The 24,366-nt window shown below is 34.7% G+C and overlaps 1 protein-coding gene across 2 annotated transcripts in view; it reads left to right on the plus strand.

Moving 5' to 3' along the window:
* Positions 1-241: 241 nt before the first annotated feature.
* The window catches only part of LOC128999367 (uncharacterized), a 69,989-nt gene continuing 45,864 nt past the window's right edge, over positions 242-24,366 (plus strand). For both annotated transcript variants that reach the window (XM_054425836.1, XM_054425837.1), the window contains exons 1-2: positions 242-290; positions 691-807. In XM_054425836.1, coding sequence (XP_054281811.1) covers positions 805-807 — 3 coding nt within the window. In that variant the 5' untranslated portion in view covers positions 242-290; positions 691-804. The remainder of the gene's footprint in view (positions 291-690; positions 808-24,366) is intronic.

Below are 24,366 nucleotides of genomic sequence, written 5' to 3' on the forward strand. Positions count from 1 at the left end.
TTTTTTTTTTTTTTTTTTTTTTTTTTTTACATTCGTGATGGAAAATGTCCGCAATAAACCTTTGAACAACATTAACTCACCATCACCAACAATGAACTTCAAATAAATAAAACGACTGCTAAAAAACAAAGGATGGTGTCCAAATGACGAGGACAAAGAAGGACCCTTGGCGGTGCGGCGAGCAGGCTGTATCATACAAGGTTGATAAAACTGGACTAGAGTCTGAAACACTTTCACTAGTGCTCTGGTGTCCCCGCGCGCCGCTCGCACTTCGCGCACTCTCGCTCTCGGTAGGGTCTCTTGCCACCACTTGGGAAAACTGCTAAGAAAATTGCATTTTTGAATTAATTTTTGGGGGAAAACTGTTTCCACTTGTTATACAAACACAGTAATTGGGTTATGTGGGTTAAAATTTGTTGGGGTGTAAATTTATTTCATAAAAAAAATTTGATAGTTGGTTCTCGCACTTAAGTTTGCGTATTGAAACACTGTCTTTAATTTAACAGCATAGTTAAAATTATCAATCATCAAGCATCTTTTCATTTAGTTAAAAATATGAAATAGGTTATGTGTGCTTAAATACGATATAACGTTTAGTATTTAAATATTGTCTACGGTTACTGGTCTATTACATAGAATTTTAGTTTTTACAAGTGGTGGCACGGGAGTTAAGCTAAGTTTTCTGTTCAGTTCTTCAGTACTACCGTTCGTTCAAGTCCCCAGACCTGCATTAGAAACTTGTTCCATGTGCGAAAACACTACCTTACGGGCATAGTCAGTGGTTTTGTGATACAAGGGGATAGAATGGTAAGTGTTTTACGTTGGTTTATATATTTTTTTTTCACTGTAATGATTTTTTTTTAAAGTTTATTAATCTTTGGTCATGTATACATTTGTCAAGTAGCTGTTGTGGACTCTTAGGGTTATTATATCTTTGACTATAGTCAATGGTTATATCTAAAGAACTACCATAGTTTGGATATTTTACAGATGTTTATTTCACCATGAATGAGATAGGATATTTATGGACAAATGCACAAATAAGAAACCGGTAAAACTGCTACGATATTCCTGCAAAGCGTAATACTGGAATTGTATGATTTTCAGAGTAACAAGATGTTTAATGAAATTAATAGGTTGTAAATCTTTTAAGTAGCTTATGTTTCTTGATATTAAATTAGTTCATGTCATATTATGATAAATAATCGGCTAAACTTAGAAATTAGTGTTTAATACCACCGTCGTGACTTTTAAACTTTGCCACGTTTTGAAAATTAATATACAATTTAGTTAACTATTCTGTTGTATTTTTTATTCGTAACATAAATGTTTATATTGTTCTAAAATTTTTCATAGAATTTATTGTACCTAGCTAAACAAAACATATAAACTAACTTTTTATATTGGAACTATCAGTGGGCTCAATATTACCATTAATTAACATTTGTATGAAAATGCTATTGAAATTTAATCAATATTTTTGATGCGAGGACTACTTTAATCTCCACTACCTTTTATGATTACGTCTTATACAATTATAGTCTGACTAGAACCATGACCGTCTAGCTAAAACCATAGATTAATGACGTAGAGTGTCTACTCCTTTCATATATGCTAAACCTAACTCGGGCCTAAAACCATTGGCCAGTCCTCCCGTAGATCGGATGGCCAGAAGACAGATTCCATAATACAGACTATAAAATGTATTACTTATGACGTAATAGATCCATCTAAAGGCAAACACATTTTACATTTACTTTTTCCCCAAGACCGGGTAGGTTTACTCACATCTAAGTCACCAGTCATTAGAACCACCATCCATTATAGGTAGTTTTTTTAAAACATATTATTTGCTTGTCACGCATTATAACCACTATTCGGCTTATTTTTTACGCGTATACAAACCTTTTAATACAAGTTAGATAAACCATATAATAAGGTGTGTTACTAGTCTAGTGGTTACTGGTTAGCCTCTCGGGCTTCGGTGAGGGGAGACATGTTCGATTCCCGGCAAACATCCACAACACGTAAAATGGGTTGCCTAAAGCGTTATTTGAGTACACCGTACATTTCCTGTCCTGGAATACATTCCACTAGCGCTGAAATAAAAAAAAAGACTAAAATAACAGATTTTACTTCTAACGGTTTGCACACATTTTCGTTTTGTTGTCTTTTGGCTATTTTCTCCAGAGGATTGTGATGCAATTCCAACCTGCCCCCACTTTATTTCCGTGGCAACACTCAGTCAAATACAGCACGAGCAAACCATTCACATTCAAATATGACCAACAATAGCCCGGCACGAGCACGCATGCGCACAATGAATATGCATATGCGCAAAGTGGCTAAACACAAGGTGGCCGAACTTTGCTGAGGGAAGGTTTGGTGTGAGATATCCGCTGATAACCCTTTTAGAAACGTATAACTGTTACGTGAGACGGCAAAGAAAATAAGGGGATCTGAAGTATGAAGAATGTTTTTTAGAAGGTTTACTTTTATTTTACAAGAATATTACACAATAAAATAAACGGTATCAGCAAACTGACACATTTCTACCATTAGCTTGACAAAATCCCTTATTATGGGCAAGTGATAGGAGTAATTATAGCATTTATTGGTAAAATAAAAAAAACTTGCAATAACTTTCAATTGTCACAGAATTGGGGTTGTACAATTTTTGTTAGAGTTAAAGGGCCAAAAACACGAAATACTAAACTTTTTGTAAAATTAGATTATTCCGTTATTTTGGAAAAACAATAATTAAAAATTACAATTTCTAAAATTAAAAATCATATAGTACCAGCATGTACCAAATTTCATGATAGTGCTAGCATTGACTATTGGATAGTCAAAGGTGCTAGGTAGGAACTCAGAAAAGAAAGCTTGTTCTGATAACAAATTTAGGAACATATATTTCACATCCTTATAAAAACTACCCGCTGTCAGTGTTCTGCAAACTTTGTGGTTGGGCAAAGGAATATATTAGCTGTCTTGTAGTAACATGATGGATGTGGCAGGGATACTTGACGGGGGTTTTGCAACTTTGAAAAATACACCAACTTTCGAACTGACACCTCAACAGTTTCCTTAAATGGTAATCGGCTGGCCGAAAATGGTTTGGCTGGTTTTTTCAGAACAAATCGGTTACTATAAATCGTGAATGGTGTTTTATATTATTATTGATAGTACTATCATTACATTTGTTGAAACGGATTGAATTAAAAAGTAAGTTCACTGATGGTAATGTTAAGTATTGTTCAAAGGGATATTCTGGACATTGTCCATCACAATGGTAAAAAAAAACAATACACAACGTTTCGGGATCTGGAATCTGATCCCGTCCTCAGGTGAAAAACCTAACTAACACATTACAACTAACAATACACAAAAGCCCAACCTAGGTTGGAATACACTACAGAGAATAGCAGTCAAATATATGCACTGGATAGCAGTCCAATCATAATACAAACGTGCAAAAAAAATCAAAAACAGAGACTTTTTAGTTTTTAGAGTTCGTTACACGAGATATTTTAGGATCTTTGAACCGACATCATCTTCAGAGACAAAACAAAGAAACAATTTAAATTTATTTATACCATAATAACTAGTAAGTTATGATTTATTAGAAAGGGACTAACGGAAAAAGATTATGTAGTTTAGGTTATCAATCTAAGTGTCACAAGCAAAGCTTGGCCACCCAGAGCAATTTCCTAGAACAGTTACATAATACCTGCAGCTTTGTAGCATTATTCCTTAGTTGTGAGTTAGGTGTTTATAACGTAATACCTTCATTGGACATTTAAAATATTATGTAAACAGGGCAGTATATATTAAGTTCATTGTTCAAAATAGGACTTGATCATCTTCCATTGATCCCATTCAACATTTAGTTCATGTGGCTGGAAAACGTAGAGTGTGCTGACATTAGATACATATTTTGTAACTTAACATGTATTTTAGAAATTATTTTAAGATATTGATAGACAACTGGTTGTTTAGAAGATATTTGACTGTAGACTAATTTACTATGAACTGAATAAAGACTTATTATACTTGTATGATTAATTATTGTAATTGGCAAGATTTTAATAACGTTTGCGCATTTTTGTATAATCTGTAACCACATGTATTCTTATCCACTATGAATCATTTGGTTTGTTTGATTAATTGTTGGTCTCTATTAGCACGATGTCGCAGCTTAAAATTAACGTTTCAATAAACAACAGCTCCCAAGTATCGTAATACCTATGAAAAACAAATTTCCATTAAGTAAATTTTAAAAATACAAAAATTTATAAAGAAATCAAGCTGTTTTAAGGGTAGGGTATAAAGTGTACATTAGAGTATTACTGTTTTTGAATTGGCTTAAAACTTTGCCACAATCTGTGCCATAGATTGTATTGCCACAATATAACCTTTTACGATATTTTGTTTAAACCTTGAGAATCATCCTTCGCCATACTCTGTTATAAATTAAAATTCAATAGAACACTAACGAAATTCCAAGGGAGGAGCAAGATGATATATTGCTTGTGATATTTGGTCCCCGAGTTTCTGGGTTCAAATCCCATTAATCATTAATGCATTTTGCTATGTGATGATAGGTGTAGCAATACTCTATGCCTATTAAAAATAGCCTGAAGAAATGTGTAAAACTGTTCCAAGGAAGAGCCTAATACATCAAAATGAGAAGGTTGGACAGAAAACCATCCTAAATCCGTCCTAAAAACAAATTGACAGTTCATTATAGGTTAGTGCTCATTTCATGATGTAAAATAAAATACAAAAACCATACAGTGGATAATAATGGAAAATGCAGCATAAGCTAATTCGACGCCAAACCATGCAATCTGAACTTGCAGACAGTACTTATTACAAAAACTCCATCAACTCAATTGAAATTATTGGCCAATAACAATTAACATAAATTTTTACATAATGACTTAACGTACTTGACATTTGGAAACGTACTCTAATTTTAATCGAAAGACGGTCATACGTTTTGCTGGCGGCAAGGGCGCAATCTCCGAAACCAGACACCGATCAGCTGATTTCTAGGTTATGTTTGTGATGGATAAGTATCCGGTAGTCCAGACGTCCTTCGCATTATGCAACGGGAACGTTATCGAGGTTATACTATTACTAGGATTATGTTTCACCTGTAACCAGTTACGCGGTTGGAACTAGTATTTGGGTGAAAAGCAACAGTTGCAATTTGTACACCAATTCATTGTACCGAACAAATATCTGTAGTTTCCTCTTTATTTTTGCTGTCAGGCAAAAGTGGACACGGAATTCGTCCTCATCAACTGGAAGGAGTTCTTTACAGATTGGCTATGCTTTAAATGACTCTGGCAGGATTCTCGTAGCCTCTCAACAAGGATGTTTTCTGGTCAACGATATCTAGAAGGTCAATGTTTGAAAAGCACTAAAGGTAGTCTTCCCTTGTAGATGGGAACAAGAGAATATTTATCATTGAACAAGAGTGGATGATAATCATTTAGCAATGGTCAGAACAGCTACATCCATTTTCTAGCTTCACATTAAAGGTATGTTAGAATGGAACCCGCAACCGCCAAGATTCTGATTACAGCCAAAGCGAACCTCCACATACAATCCTGACTAGGCTTCTAGATTAATCATTTACTAAATCATAGTTGGAAGAAGCCACCTGTTATGAATATGGAAATAAGTTATGGTTTCCATCGTCCAACCTACTCAGTGGGAAACAATCGCTGGAGTCAGTATTGCCTTTAATGTTGGAAGTATTCAAGAAGATGAACTGCCCCCTTGGCATAGATAATCACAATGATGCAAGAATAGTGCAACGTATATCAAAACAATAGTCAATGACTAGCAGAACTGTATTATGACGGCATACTATGGAACGTTATGAGAACGGTTTGTTGTAGATTTACTGTACTGTTACGTGTTTAGTTGGCTTGTAGAATTTGTTGATATACCTTTTGCAGGATAAGTTTGATGGTCATTTTGGGACATAGTTAGTATAGTGGTTATGGAGTATGATTTCTGTTTTAAAAAGCCTGGTTCAAATGCCCTAAAATCATCAGTTGGTGTTGCTATGTGATAGTTTGGTGACCCATTGGTATCGGAGCCCATATTTATTTCACTGTAGCCCTATTCATTCCGAATATAATAAAATGTTAACCTTTCAGGCGGGAAAAATGTGTATGTATTTGATTAGAACCTCTCACATACACATACAGCTATACGATATTTTTATGATAGCTATGCAAGTTGACAGATAAATATTCTTAATTAACGAGTTTTTATTTAATTCAAGTATTATAAAAGTGTCTCTAATTATCCTTACAGCTTTAATACTATAAATGTGTAAACTTAGTAAACGTGGAAGGCGCCAAAAATGAAAAATGTTTAAAATAAAAAAAAAATTGGTCCGTAGTTATTTCTCTTGAAGACACTCTCTTGACATTGTCGTGACTTTCTGAAGGTCATTGTCTAAAAGACGTGCTTCATCTTGGATCTTGCCATCTTTCACCGACAGGTGCTCTCTTTCACTTTATCTAGATTGTGTACTCAACCGGTAATTATTTGGACCTAGAGCCAACCCCGGGTACAGTTCAGCAGAGAACCTACGATTATTGAATGAAATTTCATATAGTTTTCACGTTGTATAATATCGATTGTGTATTGAATATGAAGATTTAAACCGTAGTGCCTTTTCTTTCCAGAATGCCGTTTCACACTGTGCTGCGGTGGTTAGGTTAGGTTGGTTTATTTTACTTTGCTTTAATTTTGTCATAAACTAACTTATTTGGAGCATATTTAATCTATGTAACAAAAATTTAACATTTATAAAAACAAAAGTTGATATGCTGTGTAATTTGTAAAATATATTAGTTTATAAAGAGATCAATTTGTAATCGTGTCCTCTTTTTACACTTTAACTCGTGTAAAAAGAGGACACTACAAATTGATGAAAAGGTACATTTTCATTATATTGCATCATAATACATAATGAATTAAACTAAATACCACAGCGCTCAGTGAAAATTCGTGGACGGCCTTCTTCTAGATAAGACCCATAAGAGAAAATCAATTTTAACTCAGATTCAATATTTATATCGAATGAAATGTTTTATCGATATTTATATTGACTGAAAATTTCATTCGGTGATATATTATCGTAGGCTCTCTGTGGTACTGTAACTCCCATCCTTGTGCTCTCAAGTGCAGTTTTTGAACTAAACATTGGGATAAAATGTTGTTATAGAACTTGCTAGGGAATTCTTAAGAGTGCAAGTACATTTAATTAATTTATTGCACTTAATTATTTGTTGTTAAGTATTGGTGAAACATCTGTATAACTTGTCAAAGCAACAATTAATTGACTGTTACTGTTTACCAATGATTCTCCAAGATGATTTACGTAAAACTAAGATATTCGGACGAAAGTGAAAGCAGAATCATGGGAGATTCTTCTTTCAAGGCCATTAAAAAACACTTTGGCATTCTTCCTGCAAAAACCGTCTTCATAACATAAATATAATTTCGCATTAGATTATCGTAAGGTTCTTGACAGAACCGTAATTGTCAATTTTCTTTTATCATCCTGTCCGGAAAACAGCCGGTTTTATTTCTCTAAATCGTCCGCGAAATCATCGTTTTCGGGTAACTTCAAATAGGGAAAAGAAAAAAACGTATGGTAAATTTTTCGGTTCTCTAACCCACTAACCTTAAAATTTGTTTATGACACACTATAAAATTATAAACACGCTGCTAATCACAAGATATTTTAAGCTATGTTTGTAAACAACAGAAATGTATTCATTGATGACGCTTTTGGATAACCTAAAATTATGTGGTCTAATTTGGTAACGATTATGAAGTTATTTCCACAGTATGATGAAAATAGTTGTTCATTAGACGGAGTAAAAGTATCTATTTGGTACTTTCCAAGCTGGGCTGCGCCTAGCTTATAAAACACGATTGCGTACCAAAAAGGCACTTTCGCTCCTAGTGATGAAAACTACAATTTCATTTTCATTAGAAACAAAAATGAATTGTTTAAATTGTGTATCTGTCTAGCTGCAAGCTTTTAAAATGTCGTCTTCGGAACGAAACAAGTAAGTTGATGAGCATTAATTATTAATCGTTGGACTATTGACGGTATGTAAAACCTATTATTGTCTTAACAATATAGTCCAGGGGCCAGAAACATACATTATGACAACAAAATCGGCGAGCTTCTCAAGTTTTTATTCTTTTACGGTTCCACTTTCGAAGGGTATGTTTTATTAAGTTAGTAAAAATGCTACTAGTATAAAATAGTTCATTACCATACTAATCATTTATATGAAAAGATAGATAACGGACAATTTTAAAACATCAATTCCAAACCAAATACTATTGTCTAGACTCTAGGCAACCATGTGCTATGCAGAGAAAATCACTCTTTGTCTTCCAAGCCACTACTTGTGTTCATCTTGAAAATTCTCCATCCGCTACCAACCATAACCACAAGTAAACCACGACCTTGTGGTCTTGACCGGGTTGTTCTGGTTACTCTATGCTTCTTGCTCTATGCCTCCAGCCAACAATTCGCCACAATGACTCGACCTGTTCTCTTCATATCTAATGATTTCAAGGTGTCTATACTCTATGGATTTCAGCTTTCTCCCGCCAAAGGCCGTTGGCTTTTTGTTTCATGAGTATTTCGTAAGCCTTTGATTAGCCGAGGTGTGGAAGAGAAGCTTACTGGTTTGGAGTTTGATTAGATCAGAAAACTCAATAATGTGTGTCAAACCTTAAAGGTCGTATCGAAAGTTGTTGAAGTTAGCCTTGACTATATCGTATACTAAAATTAACACTATTCCAAATGTGGGAAATATATTTTGGGAGATATGTAGTTTAACTTTTAGTAAAATTGAAACATGATTGTGCGTTGAGTCTTTATCAAAGGCTTTCATGAAGAATGTACATTACTTCGTTCTGTATTTATATGCTTGTATCTATAGAATACAAATAGAATCACACATTGATAATTATGTCATTTTGTATTTTGATTGTAATCTGTAAAGTTATTTGTTTATGATTAAGGTTAATCGGCTAGTGACTGTTTAAATTTTAATACATAGAGGTAATTGGCAATCTACGTCTGATACTTATGTAGATAAAAATACTCGTATTAACTCGTCTTAAATTTTCTGTAAAAAATTCACAAAACAATTTAAGAAAAATTGAACACATCAGCACACACGATCTAGCAGCTGCACAGAACTGGAAGTTACTTAGGGAGCCCTAAGAAACTTAGTGGAATTAGTAGCATTAGAACTTGCAAAAAATAAAACTCCCATTATAATTATCTCAAAATGTTTCGTACCACTCTTGACAATTACAAACGGCCATGGAATCACGTTACGATCACAGTAAAACAACTTGGCAATGCACAAAAACCTAGACACAACAATTCCTCAATGCGGAAACACATTAAAGATAAATAACCACTGTTAATAGCAACTCCAAACTACCTTGCAAGGTGAACGCCTTGTTGACAACCAATATAATACAGTTACACAGTTAAACTGAGGTTTAAGGTAACAACATAAAAGCGTTATCATCAATGAATACCGGAAAAGAATTTCCGGTTAAATAGTCAAGGTCTAGGCCTAAAGTTGATTACAAAACAGTTTCGTAGTTTGTGGTTGGAATAAAACGACCTACACCTTGCCAGTGTTGTGTCAATTGCTTCTTCCAAGGCTTTATGGAGGAGATAACATTACAATGTGTACAACGTACACAACACCACATTGACAAGACAAGTAAGTGTGTTGATAGTGCAGTGTTTTAATACAGTAGTTTAGGGGAGGTTAGTTGGGTAGGTTAGGTTCGAATTCACGACAGTTCAAGCTTCCTCTGATGTAGACATGTCACTTGTACACAACATAACACTGACAAGAAAAGTAAGAGACTTGATAACGCAGTGTGTTCCTAGTTTAGGTTAGTCAGGTTAGGTTAAATTAGGTCAGTTAGGTTAGGTTAGATTTCACGACAATTTAAGCTGTTACTGATGTAGACATGTCGCTTGTTCACAAAATGAAACTGACAAGACAAGTAAGTGGGTTGATAATGCAGTGTGTTACTAATTTAGGTTAGACAGGGCAGGTTAGGTTAGGTTTGTTGGGTTGTGTAGGTTAGGTTAGGTAAGATATCACGACAGTTTAAGCTTCCTCTGATGTAGACATGTCAGTTGTATACATCATGACACTGACAAGACAAGTAAGTGGGTTGATAATGCAGTGTGTTACTAATTTAGGTTAGACAGGGCAGGTTAGGTTAGGTTTGTTAGGTTGGTTAGGTTAGGTTAGGTAAGATTTCACGACAGTTTAAGCTTCCTCTGATGTAGACATGTCAGTTGTATACAATATGACACTGACAAGACAAGTAAGTGGGTCGATAATGCAGTGTGTGGTTCACTGTTGCAGACAATACTGATTGTAGTTATAATTGCTGAAGAAGGTCTTTGCCACTCCCAATCGCCGTCATGGCACGTGGCAGATTGGTGATGTAAAACCTTTCTTGAGTCATACTTTCTTCAACTTTCAAATTATTTTCACGGTATACGTTCTTAAAACTACAAAATATGTTAAAACATTCTAAGTTATAGAACTAAATATTTGTGTACATAAAGTTTGGGCGGTGTAGGTTATTGTTTTAATAATTCAAGCCGTTGAAAGTTTAGTGTATATACCAAAAACTTCTTAAACTTAAACATGATTTTTTTCAAAAGTGTTTCGACTAGAGTACCTTGAAGTCCCGAATTGCAGAACCATCAAAAATTATTATCTCTCCTGTATGTATTGTTTTGTTTTAGTCTTTTACAGCTTATTATGTTGTAGTCCTTCTAAAGGTAATAATAATGTTTTCGGAAGAGACACGACAAAATGAAGATCAAAATATCAAAATCAGCAACTCCAATGTGCTCTTAAAATCGGTAATTAGAAATTTAATATAAAAAAAGATTGCCCATTAATCTAGCAAAAGTCTCACTTATTCGAAAGGTCATAAAATAAGTAATCTGAAATGAAATGAAATACTTGGTTCAACTTTGAAATTATTTTCACGGTATACGTTCTTAAAACTACAAAATATGTTAAAACATTTTAAGTTATAGAACTAAATATATACCTAAAACTTCTTACACTTGAAATTAAATATGATTTTTTTTCAAAAGTGTTTCAACTAGTTTACCTTGAGGTCCCGAATTGCAGAACCATCCAAAATTATTATTTTTCCTGTATTTATTGTTTTGTTTTAGTCTTTTACAGCTTATGATGTTGTAGTCCTTCTAAAGATAATAATTATGCTTTCGGAAGAGACATGAGAAAATGAAGATCAAAACATCAAAATCAGCAACTATAATGTGCTCTTAAAACCGTTAATAAGAAATTTGATATCAAAAAAGATTGCCCATTAATTTAGCAACGTTCACCCTTATTCGAAAATGTATAAAAAATAAAGGACTCAATTGCAACTAATTACATGCTTTCTTAAAAAATATAAAACTAAAACATATAAAGGTAAAAATTACAAGACCTGGTTTTAGCATTTTAATTTTTAGGCCATTTGTCATTTGTAATATTGCCTTGTATTTTCACAACACGATAACATTTATATAAAGAATAACTTGTCTGTGGACTAAACCCCGTATTCAATGCATCCTACCAACCTTACTCAGGGGCATTATCTTGACCTCAAACAAAGTTGAAATACAACAAAGCTTTGTATGTTTAGTTGTGCAACACCGAGGATTCATTAGCAACCCAAATTTATCTGATGGAAAGTATTTTGACAAGAAGGGCGCTCAAACCACGACCCACACGAAGAGATGGTCATTAGCCATAACAATCAGCATTCTCGCCGCCTACGTACAACGCTTGCTGCGGACGCTTCCTGCACTACGTCTGTAGCACATAGAGTATAAAGTAGATTCTTGGTCAGTGTAAAGCCATAGGGTCACAAGAATGCTACTCAAACACCGATCCAAGCAAAAAGATGGCTACTATACTATTCGAAATTCTATGTAATCCTTGGTCATTGCGCTTTAAAAAGAAGTCTTAAGTTATACTTAGTCAGTAATAAAGCCTTAATATCATTTATTTAACACCACTCGTACTTATCTATACTCGCCTTAATATCCCTCCATGGAGTAGCGGTGTGATATACATCTAATCTCATCATAACATGTAACAAAAGCAGTATCCTGACCGCTGCATAAGCGCTGATGACGATTTTCGTACATGAAGGTTTGAGATATTAAGCCATAGAGAGAAATAAGCATTGCACATACAGGGAACGATTTCATAACATAATCCTGTCTCAGCCAACAAATCACCAGATACTATTTGACTTGTTATAAATGTTAAGAGATTGGTATGTTAAAAGTACTTGACAGCACTGAAGGCTATTCTTGGATCAATGAAACTTGATTGGCCAGTCAATGAGAGTAGCCCAATGAATGTCACCACAAGATCTCCTTTCGCAGAAAACAGCGACAATGAACCTGGAACTAGATTAGTTTCCTAACTTGGTAAAGATGCTTCACATCTAGAAGGACGAGGAATACGATCACCAGATTACGTTTCCTGACATTGACATTTGTTTGCTCAGGCCAAGGAAAGATACAAGTACTTGAAAATATGGATAAAGTCTAGTTTAGTACCAAAAAACCAAGAAGTGAGCTTTTGCCGAAACATAAGGGGGTAGGGGATTCTAGCTTTTGATGGTCGATGGCGCTTGCTACAGATAATTAGGCACGAAGTTTGATAGAATCTATTGAGATGACGACTAAGTTACTTCATTGGTAGTCGAAAACAGTAGTAACAATTCAAAACTGTTTTATCTGATAAACATTCCTCCTAACACAAGATGGCCTCCTTTAGTCGTGGCTAGTTAGAAAAAAGGATGAAGTGATTTTGATACGATTTGTTATTGAAATCTTGTAAGTGCAGGAATCGAGGCATGATATATGTATTATTTGTGGTCTTTTACTACCAACCATGACTTTGCTATTGCTTTAATAATGTTCGGCTCTTCAAATTCTATTTTGCAGACAAATGGTTTGACCAAATATGAACGCGGTGCAATGAAGGTCTAGGTCATCATCTAGCGAATGACATAACCAATTTTCTTTATACGGGCAGCAATATGTTCCTAAATCTGCAATCTGGTCACATATGGTCAAAGTAAGGTCACATCAATGAAGAATGAAGAATCCCTTCGAATTTCTCGTTAGCCACAGTTCTTTGGTAAAGGATACAATTTAAAAGCATCTGGATTCACCACATTATTGTGCAAATCTGTTTAGAGTACTTTGATAATACGTATTCAAATCTTGGGGATTGTTCCATGTTGAATATTTCAGCGTTATCGCCTTCAATAAGTTGCTTGTTTCCACCGTAATTTGACAACGATTATATATTTTGTAAATAGCTTGAAAGCTTTACAGACGATATAAACATGAAGTCCATCCAGGACAACACAATCAAAACAACTATTCATTAGTTGGATAGCTGGTTAGTTATAGTTGTTTCCTAAAAATTAGAGATTTGATGGTTCAATTATATGAAATGGCAGTGTCTTTTTTTTTTTAAAGTGGACTTAGCTGTTCTTGGCCATTTTGCTTTTACGTAATGAAACCTGGCTAAATATACAGCTGATCTTAGTTAGAGATAAGCAACGTAGATCATCCACGCCATTTTTAACTCACTCTGAATTCGCATGTTCAAAATACAAAAAAGGTACGTGACTGTCTTTGTTAGTTTATGTGATCTATAAATTAACTATACGATACTTCAACCAAGAAGTAGATTTCCACGCAAAATCTGTGAATTTAGTCTTTCATTTAGGCTTCGTACTATCTTTAAACATTACTGTATTGTGGATCCTTGCTGAAGCTTAAGTTTAAACGGAGAAAACTGAATAAAATACCTAATAATTTTCCTACCTTAACCCATGTTGTTAGATATTTACTCTAAGAAAACCCCCAACCTTTTAGAACAAACGTTTGCGGACCTGTTTTAAAGATTGAGTCCTGATATATGTTCACATTATGTAAACTTTACAACACATTACATGTATATTGGTCATATATGACCGCCTCTAGGTATTTAACAAACACACAACACCGCTTCAAACCTTGGACCCGATCTTGTTAGCTCTCAGCATAACACCTGTATATCTTCCTCTCACTTACTCCAATGGTGTAACATAGGCGTTCCCTCTCACTATCTCACTCGCACTCCACACTCAGGTGACATACAAACCTAGTTTGTTTATTTGTTTGTAATACAACTACAAATGCAATGCGCGTTTTTCTAAGCATAATATGTATATTGTATTGTACCTCTTTAGGATTTTGAGGTGTATGATACGAGGTCTCAAAACTACAAAAAAACTGATGACGTTTATAAGAATATGAAGTATCAATCATATGACATTCATAGAATATGAAGTTTCATTTTTAGACAAAGCAATTTTTCTTGATATTTGTAACACAATCTTAGTTAACAGTTACGGTCCCCCATTTGGTAAAGTGCAGGTTAAACAAAATGGATATGAAGATTTAGTTCTGCAGTCTGCAAATTTGTGTGTGTTATAAATAAAAAGAAGAAGATATAAATAAGATGTACATGTCCAATGCTGTAAGACTGTTATCAAGTCAAGATAAAAGATAAAAGTTAAAAAAACGTTCAGTGAAAAATTATGTCAGCATCAACAAAGGTTTTTACGTCAACTAAAAAATATATCTTTGTATTTTTAGTCGGAGGGTTTAACAATTATTTACACTTTTCAAATTATATTTGAACGGCTCGGAAAATCTTGAGTAGAATCGGTTCCCAAAGTTCTTAGTAGTGAATAACTTAGTTTATTTTGGGTTTATTTTTTTTAACAAGTGCACATTTTCTTAGCTTAATTTCAAAAGTTGTATAGAGGAAAAGAGTTATACTAAAGTCAAAAGTCTAAAGAGCTAGAACTCATTTTTGTCTTATTTTACAGTAACCTGTATCAAAAGTTGCCCAACAATCTCATATGGATGTTGGCTGTCACAGTTAAACTGTCAACAAATATATCAGTTTGTCAGTTACTTCTAGACGAACACATTGACCTCATTCTGTTCTAATCGTAACACAACTTCACTCGATTCCTGAAAGACCTTCTCTGTATAATGGCAAATGGCCAAAGCAGGTCGAGAAATAGACGGACCTTGAAGAATGTTATATTATCACTCACTTAACTGCAGTTGGTACACCTGTCTACAAAATGGTGGAAAAAATGTTAATACAGTACTGTGTGTTACATGTTCTTTTTACTGGCAAAATGAAGCTGAGTTAAGGTAATTGAGAGAATTTACGGTAATATTTTGGTTTTGACGTATAGAGATGATAAGCTATCAGCATCAAAATTCGTAAGAGCGAGCTAAGTTTTCATTTAAAGTGAATCCAAAACAGTTTCGTCAGGTCCATCGAGCGTCACTTAGATTTTTTCTATACATTTATCTGCAACATGTTTTTTGCTAATGGGTCCAACCTAACGAGCTGTTACAGATCATTATGAGAATAAACAACTAGTTCATTAATCGATTCTTTACAATATAAAATTTGAGATCATTACGTTTCAAGATGAACACTGAATGTAATAAGTTACTCAATCACCCAATACTGGTTTAAACAGTTTAAAATAATCTAAATCGATTGCAAACCATTTAAGCCTATTAAAAACTTTGTAGATGACAGCCAAGAAAATGTATAGTTATAAATCATAATTTACACCAAATCATAGCTGAGTAGCTCAGTGATTATAGTGCTGACGCTGGTTTGATCCTGAGGAAAGTTCGTAGTTTTTGGATGGTTTGAATATGTGTCCAGCTGCCCTTGATCGGTCTTTTGGATTCTCCTGGCTACTGAAACAGCCGTTCTAATTCGGTAACAAAGCTACACAATGCACCACACTCGCTCGTTCCTCGTGATGTTCCAATCCAGAGAGCTGAAACCCTACTGGACTGAGGCTGTTTTCACATCCTACACTCACCCTTCTCTCCTACTTAGGTTTAAATAAACACTTAGGTAGCGTCCCCGTCTCAATTGATAATGAAAATGATTTTCCATTTACACCCTCAGAGAGGTTAAGCTGCAAAACCTAAGTAAATGACCACCACTTCCCAAGGTAATTAACCTTATATGTATGATTGCAAAAAGTGGCACTCTAAAGGTAAACATACGCATCCTATACTTTTAATTACACACATGTTCCACTTAATTTACTCTTACCTTTTAAGTTTCATGATATGCTATTAACTTTAATAAATCGCACTCCGTTATAGCACGTACTTGACTGCCATAGCTCCACTCCCCTCACATAAATATCAGCCTTGAGCCAGAACGTGGCTCATCCGAAGGCAATTTGGTTTATCCGAATTGCGACATCCGAATTCCTCCACCGAAGAAGTAGCCTCGTCTTCCCTATTTGGATTTATGTTCTTGAAGTTCTTTTAAAGTTGTAGACGTATTTTTGGACAAATATTCAAATGGTGCTGTTTGTCAGTCTCTAGGTTGATGTTTGGTAATCTTTTTATTCCAACCTCTAGGTTTTAGCAAATTTCTTATATATGAAATACGCTATCACCGTAGGTCTGATGGTAGCCCCTAGAACCATAACCACTTTACATTTTCGTTGTCCAAACATGTAAACCTACGTTTATTCGAACGAGATCATGAACCAGCAGAACTGGACGATGGGAACGGGGTTTATATTATGGGGTTAAAGTTAGTTTTCCCAATTTATTTCCTCAGACATGCAGTATTAATACGTATCTCGAGATTTAGATTTACAAGCTTGATCTCTCTGTGAATATTGAAGCGGACTTATTATCTCATATAGGAGTGGTATTCATTGGTTATGACCTTCAGTATAGAAGATTTTAGCTACTAAACAAATCCAAAACAGTAAGGCCATCTAAGGTAATCTACGGTTTTAAGATTAAACAAATACTAAATTTCAAATTTGTATTTTGTAACAAACAGCAACATTTAATTGGAACATCTTAAACATTAGTTGAGAAAAGTTTCCACAAATCATGTTCAAAAACAATGTTATTTAATTTCAATTTGTCTTCAACTGCAACTGATTCACTCTTGCAAAACTGCAACTGAAACATTTTGAGACTTAGGAAAAACAATTAATTTTTAGTTTAGTAATTAAGTTGTTAAAACTACATTCATGTTGAAAAATTAACATTTAAATTTATCAAAAGCAACTACATACTTTTCCGTATAATTCCTTAACGGTATACTTTCCTTTCGTCCTAGTTAATCTGCGTTTTTGAAACTCAGGCATTTCCACCTAATTACCAAGTGAGCCAAACCTTCCACCTAATTACCAAGTGAGCCAAACCTCCCACCCAAGGTGTGGTAGAACTCCGCGAACCACAGATCAGTGTGTAATACGTGGTAATTGATTCGGCAAGCCTGGCCACATTCAAATTTCAAATTTCCCATTGCGAAACTCAGAAGGTCACGCAGTCGTTATATCTGCCCTTTCTTCAACTGATTGGAAATTGAATTGTTTTCGGCAATCTTTCCAACCACATTATTTCTATTGTTGGCCTATCGAGGTTCGTAATTTGAGAAAATAAATTGAATTTGAATTTCAGTTTGAATATAGTGGATGTAGATAAGTGTATTTGTACCAACTTCCAAGTTATTATTATTTTGGAATATATTTGATTTGTCACATTATATTTATCTTTGACACATTATTTAATCAGTGGCGTTTTGCTAAAGCAGTTGTTTATCTGATTTAAAAATCCCCTTACGTTTATTGAAACAAACAATTGTGTTTTTAAAATATTTTCTTTTATTCATCGAACATAACGAAACATACATTTTGTTACCCACCTAGTATTAAAATCAATCTGAATTCACAGATAATTTAAGATACAATCAATTTTAATTTTCCTATTTCAAAAACCTTGAAGTTGTGCTTTGTAGCACTTCTATTATAATTCCAAAATATTTTCTTGCAAAAGTTGGTCCTTCGTGCATACTATATTTTAAGATAAATATAAATCATTTTACGTGTTACGATTAATACATTTTCTACAAACTATGTAAATACTCTAATAAGTAATTTATGCACTAACTGATTTACAAATCAAATTATTCATGTAAACATTTGACTACGACAAAGTAGTCCGGTTATAAGATGAAGCAGTTGGTAGAAACTATCAGTTACAATCATAATTCCACAGATGAGAGAGAATCCGTTCCAACAGGTGGATCACGAAGTGGACGAGTCACGGAAAACCGATTAACATGTGACGGCACGCGCCACCGTGCCATGCCTTGCTGATCACTAGGAATTGTTGTCACTGCATTTGTATCTATTTAGCTGTTAGTAGATACAAGCTATGGATTGAACTAGACATTCCATGTTCATGGAACTTGCCGAGCAGTATAAAAATATTGGTGGTGTAACCCCAGAAATCGACAAAACGTTTACAATTAAAAGGTCGGAGTACCTTGTGTGTTGCTTTGTGATCATAACTATAGTCAAAGCTTGAAATGACATGTTCATTAACACCTTAAGCAAAATTAATCCTCTTTAACACGATGGCTTCTTCATTGTAGTTAATCTAATTTGACAAATTCCAATCAATTTTCAATACAGACGTGTATACTCAATGCTTATAGTAAAAAGTGACATGTTTTATGTTACATCAACTATTACTTAAGGCTACTACCGTAACAGAAACTAATCGATTTTTAAACGGAAGTCTCAAACTTCATCGTTCTAAACATACCATTAAGAGTTGAGAAGTGTAAAAAATGAATAATTAAGTCAACACGCTTAAAAGTAGTAACGCCAAACATCACAATCGTAGATAATTTTTTTATGATTAAAATTGGGCATTAAAATTCAAGTTATAATTCTTTCCGTATCCCAACAGTTTTATCCAAGCGTCCTAACCAACGTCCTGACATTACGTTACATAAAAATCCTGCCCATAAAATTTCAACCGTCTGACTTTTATTGCTAGGAGTTAATAATATTGAGTAATTTTATTACTAGGCCTACAGACACATTTTAGTGTTTGGGCGATTATAAATTTGACTGGTGTAGTTTTGTTTTCGTTGCTAACGTTTGTTTATTGGTTTGTTAGTGTGTATTCGTTATGCAAGATTCACGTAGTAGGATTAATAAGTATTCGCTAATATATCATGCCAGTTTAAAACTATTTGAGGTTTAAATTATCGATACAACTTATGTAAAGAAATTTTTAGTGTATAAGCATAAGCAAGTGCAATTTATTTTAAAATCAGTTACTAACAGTTTGTTCGGATTTGATGGGTTTGAGTTTGAAGGGCCATTCCATTCTAGCCTAAAAACATGCCGTTGATGAGTGAAGTCCTTGTTTCATCCTATAAGATTCTATAATATTCTCATCGGTTAAACTTTGATGACTCGAATAAAAAATGCATACTTAGTCTATATTGTACTTAAACTGCTAAAATTGTGGTAGTAAATTTCATACGTTTAGTTTTAATAAATGAAACTAAAACTAATCACATTAGGTACATCATCATAATAACAGACAGTTGTGATTCTTTGGATCTTTCGTAAAGGAGTGGACAATGGTCTGTATTGTTTAGAAAAATCAAATTCGAATTAAATATTTAGTTGGGAAAATGGTTTTGTAAAAGATTTTATACAATGAGCTGTGATTATTTACAATTAAATTGCATAGACCACTGCATCGTATTTGTGCAGAGTGTATGTTATTCTTTGTTAAGAATTTATGCAAACAATTCAATTGCGTTCAACGGTTCAGCTATGATAAATAAAAAAAAACTTACTTCATTTAGGACAATTGCATGTTCATGGCTTGAGTTATAAAAAACATTACTGCTTAAAATTGATTGATCTGTTTTAGAGAGTTGACTATAACACTCTTAAAGAAAACTTTAAATCTTGCTTTCAAGTGTTTCCTACATCCCAACATGATATGTTCTCTACATTTGCATAATCAATGAGACAGTCTAACCGCTTCAGCATATATCACCTGTCGTGTTGAACCTGACTCGAGTTTGAAAAGAGTTAAGTAACTGGTTGCAACTTAACAGCTGCACTCAACGTACGAGTCGGTGTCGGTGTTGTCTATTCATAACTCACAGCGTGTGCAAGCGGCGAGCCAGTGACTCACTGACTCAGTAAATCACTGCAGTGCCAAGAAAGTGAGTTGCACCAATGGCTCACTCAGGGAATAACTTAAAACTTATTGGGCGTAGCAAGCGAAGCAAGGCTTATACTACACTTCTGCTTTTGTTTTATAATTACTGTACTTCTCCTGAACGCCTGAAGCGATTCGCAAGAAATTTAGCACAGTCATAGTAACCAACAATGTGAAGGTAGTAATCTGAAATGGTACTAATCGGACAACAGGGCTTTTCCCTACATGAATTTAAACTTTTAGAAATTTAGCGTGGGCCTTATGGGTTTATTGGACGCCATTACAATATTTGAAAGATAACAACAAAAAGTAAACAAACTAAACATATCATATGTTTATCAACAAATTATCAAATTAACAGAACAAAAGGGAAGAACAATTAAATTAATACCGTTGAGCATAATTTACTACAAAATGAATAACCAATTAGTCTAATGCACCATTTAACTTTTTATACATCAAATAGGTATTCCATTTATGAGAAACAAATGTAACATTGAATTAGAATTCTGCAATAATATACTATGTGATTGAATATACTATTGACTTTGGAAACAGCAAATTTGCATCTCATTGACGTGAACCAGATGCAGGATTGGCTTTCGATACTACAAGTAAACATCCCATTTATGTGAACCAGATGTCCTATGACTTTTGATACTGCAAGTAGACATTCCATTTATGACAAACAGATTAACCATTGCCTTTGCATACTACAAATAGAAATCTCATTTACGAGAAAAATACGAACAATTGGCTTTAGATACTGCAAGTAGACATCCCATTCGCGTAAAAAAGATGTAGCATAGGCTTAGGAAACGTTGTGGACTAATATGTTACCTCCACTCATCACTCAATAATGCAAGCAGACAACTGCATTCTACACCTAGTACAAGATACACTTGAAAGAGAGCATATAAGTGATGGATTCTGGATTTGGTACCTCAAACATATCAGGGTTTGTACTTTGATCTCGGGTTTGGATCCCAAATCCAGCTCTTAAATATTATCAGTATTCGTCCCTGTATTGTATCAGACCTTGATTAACAAATTGTACCCTATCGCGTAATGTTCAAATGGTGGGAAAAGTATCCCTATACAGAGAGATATTTTCATACAACAAAAAATTATTTTATTTATCAACGATACAAACTTTACGTATCATTCCTAAGACAGAGTCGCATTCCTTATACTATAAATCATTCTTAAGTTCCTATCAATCATTCTTACATTTCCGTTGGTCTTTCCTAAACCTCATTTTAACCCTCCTGTCTTCCTAATACCATACTTATATCTCAATGTGTTTCTTTTCCTGAACCAAAGATCCACCCTATCGTTCTTACTTCACAGTTTCAATTAAATATATTTCCTAGACTATAGATACAGCCCCAACTATATTTTTTACATAGTAAAAACAATTGAATAAGTATTTGTTTTACCTCAAACCTATAACTCTAAGTATACCAAGAATCTATCCTACACCAAAGAAACATTTCAATGTTACACCATTCCTTCTCAATAGTTGTACAGATCCATGCGCGTACACCACATTTCAACTCTACTATTCATATTACTGTACTTTAGTATTCTTACTAAGACAACCCCTTTATGTTTTTCCAATCATAGTTTTATTCCCAAGTGTCTTTCCTACGTCATACATACATCCTTAAGAGTATCTCATCCTCAGAAATTTACAATCCCACTTTCCTACTCCAAAGACCGATCCCCATATGCCTTTCTCTATCCAAAATTACAATTCCATGCCCAGTTTTACTCTACGCTTACAACTCCAAGTTACAATGCCACCTTTATAACACGCCGTATCCCAATGAGCGCACATGTCTCCACTGACCCGACCTTGACCGGAATTCCACAGATTTACATACGCCACATCGGCGATCCGTAATATCGGATTAATTCATATAATTACAAGTGACAAAGCCGCACGCCCCAGTTGCATGGGGCGCGAGGCCACGGAGACAATGGTGAAGACGGTAATTACAGGCCGATTTCACTTCTGTCGAGAATATCGAAAATATTTCAATTTGCATTTAAAGTACTAATCAACGGAATTTTTCACGAGTCTCGGGCTAAAGATAATGTATTTTTTTAATCTGTGTAATGTATATCTGGTTTGTTTGTTTATTATTTGTGTTTTTTAAATATGCAAAGAAAGAAAATGTCATAATAGCTAAGATTTTACGACGTTTCCCCGTGTTCCTTTGTAGCTATTTCGCCTTAAGAATTTTTGACAGCTCTTTTTTCGCTTGTTCACCTATATACCATTATTCCATACATAGTCACCATTTCATGTTTTAGTCTAAGAAGGAATGGAACAATTCAATTTAAGATCAGTGAAAGAGTAGCATGGAACATAATTCACATAAAATATCATCTGTCAACAGTGACATACATCATTTTCTAATGACCTCACGTAATATAATAACGCACTCAACAAAGAAGCCGTGGAACAGCTTTCCTCTGTCAATCTTAAAACTTGGCTCGGTTTCTAGCTACAATCAGACTCAGCTGTAACTGTTGCATAAAGAACAGGATCAGCTTATGGGCTGATAGACGGTAAGAGAAAGTGGTAATGTCACAGGGGGATCTGGAACAGTGCGTTGTAAATATGTGATTTAACGTTAGGAGTGTGCAGCAGGTCTCTGCAATTCTGGCCAGAGCATTGCATTGGAGGCATTCCACTAAATGCAAGTTTTTTACGATCATAAAATTGGTTTGGTACATTGAGGTAGTGGTCCTCAACGTACCAAACTGGTTAGACACTACATCAAGGATTCAGGAAATGTATGAATTTAAAATTGAGTTAGACGAGTGTGATACATTAAGCAGTTGTTTGTGGTTGTATTAACACCATCAGCAATTTGTTAATTGTTTGGTGTAGGAACTGTTAAGTGTTGAAACTTAATCTTGTCCATCCAAATTCTATATCCTGTTGGATGGTGTCATTAACTGACATCCTATCATCATATCTGACATCATATCCCGAAAAAATGACAACTGGGTCCATCGCGGACTTGTAATAGAATCATCAACCTTTAGATTCGAAGGAAAACACTATGACCACTCTACTTAACAGACGATTTGTTACTTTTATTAGTTCATTAATGAATATTGAGACGTAGAATTCAGATTAATATAGATGGATAAATATGATCGAATAGATTGGGTAGATATTGTTAGGCTCAAATTAAAAGTAAAAATGCCTCAATGCCCCACGCCAACCCGAAATTTCATACAACCGAACATTATGTGCAAGATAGAGTAGCACATCTTCCTGGATCGAAGTCCAAAACGCTTTCATGCTCTACTGGAAACGCCGTAAAGGAAATTCCGCTCAGATTTCGCAGGATACATAAAATCAATGGTTCACATTTGACCCCAAACATAGTTCAAATGAGTCAAATTAGGCCACCGGGATTGAAGAGCGTGTCAGTGGTCTGCACGTCTGCAAGGCATTCAATGAAAGAGAAAGGATGGAATGTATGTTGCGCTCTTACACGCGCAGTTACAGATCTGGCGCGCTGACTCCAGACCAACCTAGTGACTCACTCTGTCGTAATCCGCCCCCTTGGCTTGACCGGATGTTGGGTAGACCGTGGCGTCACCTGGAGGGATGGTCTAGTGGCAACATGCCTGAGGAGGCGTAAGGACTGACAACGGCTGTAGGATCGTGATCGTTGTTCACTGGTCCTTAAGAAACAGCCATCTTAATCAGTAAAAAAGGCTAGTCGGGAAAGGATTTTTACACTATTCTAATCTTAATTCTCTATTCATTTGGGTTTTAATGTGCCCAGTGGAGTCCCAATTCAGAATTGTTGGTTGGTTACAAGAGTTAATGATCGAGGACATGTCAATGAGTTGTGTTTATAATTAGAACAATTACAATAAATATTTTATAAAAATAGGAGTATTTTCCCTTTTTGAACAGGGCTTGAAATGACAGGGCTTAAATTATCCTCTCTAACATCGTAGTCCAAGGCGACAATCACTTGAAATACCAACACCCCAAAACTTTCATACTTCTGATTTTCTGAAGGAGTTTTCATTGAAGTACCAGAGCAGCAAGAGAGCTATCT

Source organism: Macrosteles quadrilineatus, unplaced genomic scaffold (assembly GCF_028750875.1).
Source record: "Macrosteles quadrilineatus isolate MER2022 unplaced genomic scaffold, UCM_ALF_1.0 Scaffold_8__2_contigs__length_117827958, whole genome shotgun sequence".
Lineage (NCBI taxonomy): Eukaryota > Metazoa > Arthropoda > Insecta > Hemiptera > Cicadellidae > Macrosteles > Macrosteles quadrilineatus.